At 34.7% G+C, this 3,549-nt stretch overlaps 1 protein-coding gene across 2 annotated transcripts; it reads left to right on the forward strand.

The window, feature by feature from the left end:
• Positions 1-299: 299 nt before the first annotated feature.
• On the forward strand, positions 300-2,946 carry LOC108360582 (uncharacterized). Of its 2 annotated transcripts, none has more exons than XM_017612935.1 (2): positions 300-2,283; positions 2,324-2,946. In XM_017612935.1, the coding sequence occupies exons 1-2, from the start codon at positions 339-341 to the stop codon at positions 2,332-2,334; spliced, it is 1,956 nt and encodes a 651-aa protein (XP_017468424.1). In that variant the 5' UTR covers positions 300-338; the 3' UTR covers positions 2,335-2,946. The 2 variants fall into 2 exon arrangements, with proteins under 2 accessions (XP_017468424.1, XP_017468423.1); XM_017612934.1 differs by having other exon boundaries at positions 305-2,286; positions 2,327-2,946.
• Positions 2,947-3,549: the final 603 nt, after the last annotated feature.

Here is a 3,549-nt window from a genome sequence, read left to right on the forward strand (position 1 = left end):
CTGATTTATTCATAACAATCACCTGCAACCCCAACTGGGAAGAAATAAAAACCAATTTAGATCCAACCACAGCTTCCCAACAACGCTATGATATTATCAATAGAGTTTTTAACTTAAAAATTCAAAAACTGTTAAAATTAATTAACAAAGCTCATATATTTGGCCCACCTCAGTGCCATATGTACACTGTGGAATGGCAAAAGCGAGGACTTCCACATGTCCACCTTCTTCTTTGGTTAAAAAACAAGATAACAGCCAATCAAATTGATAGTATAATTTCGGCTGAGTTACCGAATAGACAATGTGATCCAATTTTGCACGATTTGGTAGTGAAACACATGATACATGGACCATGTGGATCTTTAAGCCCTAACTCTCCGTGTATGAACGAGCACCGTTGTGCAAAAAAGTATCCTAAAGCTTTTCAAGATAACACGTCCTGTGGAGATGACGGATATCCAAAATATCGCCGTTTATCCCCAACAGAGGGAGGTCAAACCGCATCGCTGCGTAACTACAGTGTTGATAATAGCTGGGTGATACCATATAACCCTGTATTATTAAAAGCTTTTATTGCCGATATCAATGTTGAGCTTTGTAGCTCTATTAAGTCCATTAAATATGTGTGTAAATACATAAATAAGGGCAGCGATCAAGCAACTTTTACGATAAATTCGAAAGATGAAATTCAAGAATTTCAATCTGGAAGATACATATGCACGTCGGAAGCTCTGTGGAGAATTTTCTCTTTTGATATCCATGGTCGTCATCCTACTATTACTCATCTAGCAGTTCATTTAGAAAACGGCCAAAGGGTTTATTTCAACGAAAACAACGTAAATGATATTGTTAACAATCCAACAGATACGACTTTAACGGCTTTTTTTAAGCTATGTGCGGATGATGAATTTTCCAAAACTATTACTTATGACAAAGTCCCTGCTTATTATACGTGGAATGGATCTGCAAAAAAGTTCCAACGTAAGAAAATAGGTACCCCTGTTCAGGGTTACGAAAACTTGAAAAAATCAGACGCTTTGGGTAGAGTTTATGTTGTACATCCCAATAATAGTGAATGTTTTTACCTAAGGATGCTTTTACATAAAGTCAAAGGCCCAACTTCCTTCCACTTTTTGAGAACTGTTCAAGGTACAACCTTGAGTTCCTACCAAGCAGCCTGTAAAGCTTTGGGTATGTTGGAAGATGATTCACATTGGGAACAAACACTACTGGAAGCAGTAGTTAGTACTTCGTCCATTTCGATGCGATATTTATTTGCTATAATTTTATCATTTTGTCAAGTTTCCGACGCTGTTGAGCTTTGGAATAAATTTAAAGAAAGCATGTCAGAAGACATATTGCAAAGAAAAAGAAGAGAAGCTGGTAACCGAAATTTGGATTACAATCAATTAATTTTTGATGAATCTTTGTGCGAACTTAACAAAATTGTAATTTCTCTTTGCGGTAAAACAGTTGCCGATTTTTCACTTGCATTGATAACTGACGCCAACACTATCCATAATACGATTTATGCGAGAGAAAAATCGTATGATCAACACAAACTACTTGAAATTGTTAGACAAAATGAAGATAAGCTTAATTCAGAACAAAAAAGTATATATAATTCAGTTTCGAGTTCTGTTTTTAATCATGAAGGCAAAATATTCTTTCTTGATGCCCCTGGGGGTACAGGAAAAACCTTTCTTATTAATTTACTGCTGGCAAAAATTCGATCTTCAGGGGAAATCGCATTAGCTGTTGCATCCTCAGGCATAGCAGCAACTCTTCTCGACGGCGGAAGAACTGCTCATTCAATGTTTAAGATTCCACTTAATGTAACTGAGGAAATAAGTAGTATATGCAACATTCCTAAACAAAGCAGTACGGCTAAGCTGATGCAAGAGTGTTCGCTTATAGTTTGGGATGAAGCTACAATGGCCCACAAGTCAGGAGTGGATGCTTTAGACAAAACATTGCAAGACTTACGCAACAAATTTTCGCCTATGGGAGGATGCACAGTACTATTTTCTGGCGATTTTCGTCAAATTTTGCCCGTGGTTTCTAGGGGAACAAGGGCAGATGAAGTAAAAGCGTGCTTGAAAAGATCGCAGTTGTGGCAACATATGTATAAAGTCCAGTTACAAAAAAACATGAGATTGACCTCCGGTCTGGCAAATGAACTTTTTGCTAAAGCACTTCTCAAAATTGGTATTGGACAAATGACAGACAATAACTCTAATGTAGACATAAATGAAAGCCTGTGTGTACCTGTGAAAAGCCTTGAAGAACTTCTAGAAAAGGTTTATCCAGATATTTCAAATCTAAGGGGAATGACTTTGGATTGGTTTAAGGAGAGGGCTATTTTAACACCAACAAATGATGAATGTAATGTAATAAATAACATGGTTCAATATAAATTTGACGCTCCTAATAAGACTTACTATTCGGTAGATACAGTTCTCGATCAAGAGCAAGTAGTTCATTTTCCGACCGAATTTCTTAATTCATTAAATCCTTCTGGCGCACCTCCACACAAACTTAATCTTAAACTAGGCTCACCAGTTATTTTGTTAAGAAACCTAAATCCCCCAAAACTTTGTAACGGCACCCGCTTGATCATAGTATCTTTTAAAAATTATTTAATAGAGTGTAAGATTATAACTGGATGTGGAACTGGGGAAATAGTATTAATACCCAGAATACCTATTATTCCGACAGACTTGCCTTTTCAATTCAGACGGCTCCAATTTCCTTTAAAACTGTGTTTCGCTATGACAATCAACAAATCTCAAGGCCAAACGTTTGAAGTCGCTGGAGTGGACTTAAGTGTCAACTGTTTCTCTCATGGTCAGCTTTACGTTGCTTTGTCGCGAGTTACTAATAAAAATAATCTTTTTATTTTTGCTCCTAAAAAAAAAAGTGCTTAATATTGTTTACTAAGAAATAATTTAATATACAGCCGATTAAACAAATTTTCCTAAACAAGAGGATTTTATTTTTATTTAGTTTTTCACTCATGAATTTTTTCGTTTTTCATCAATTACTGATTTACCACAGTATGAAGAAAGTTTAAACATACAACAAATAAAAAATTTAAAAAAATGTTCTACTTTACCGTAAAAACTACAAATTTGCAAGAATACTTAATATATTTTACTTAACTTAGCTTAGTTAATTCAAATTTAAATGGACTGAAGTTTTTTTTTTAAATGTTGTCTAATAAGTAAGTCTACAGTACAGTCTAAATACTAAGATTTTGACTTTTTTGCATATTTTGACGGGCGTGGCGAAGCCTCGCGCAATCACTGCCAGCTAGTACATATATACAGTTGTCCACAAAATAATAGGAGTGCGATATTTTGACCTGTTTTGGCTATTTGTCTTTTGTTTATTTAATGTTTATTATTTTTTTATAAAAGCCTAGCTGGCTATACAACAAACACCATATAAATTCAGATTTTAACTTTGTATAAAAATTATAAAAATTTTGCAATTTTTCACCCAAATTTCAAACTTTTTAATCAGAATCTTTAGAAAAAATTCTGGTAT

The sequence above is a fragment of the Rhagoletis zephyria genome, unplaced genomic scaffold, assembly GCF_001687245.7.
Source record: "Rhagoletis zephyria isolate East Lansing unplaced genomic scaffold, Rhagoletis_zephyria_1.1 Rzeph_scaffold_00590, whole genome shotgun sequence".
In the NCBI taxonomy this organism is placed as follows: domain Eukaryota; kingdom Metazoa; phylum Arthropoda; class Insecta; order Diptera; family Tephritidae; genus Rhagoletis; species Rhagoletis zephyria.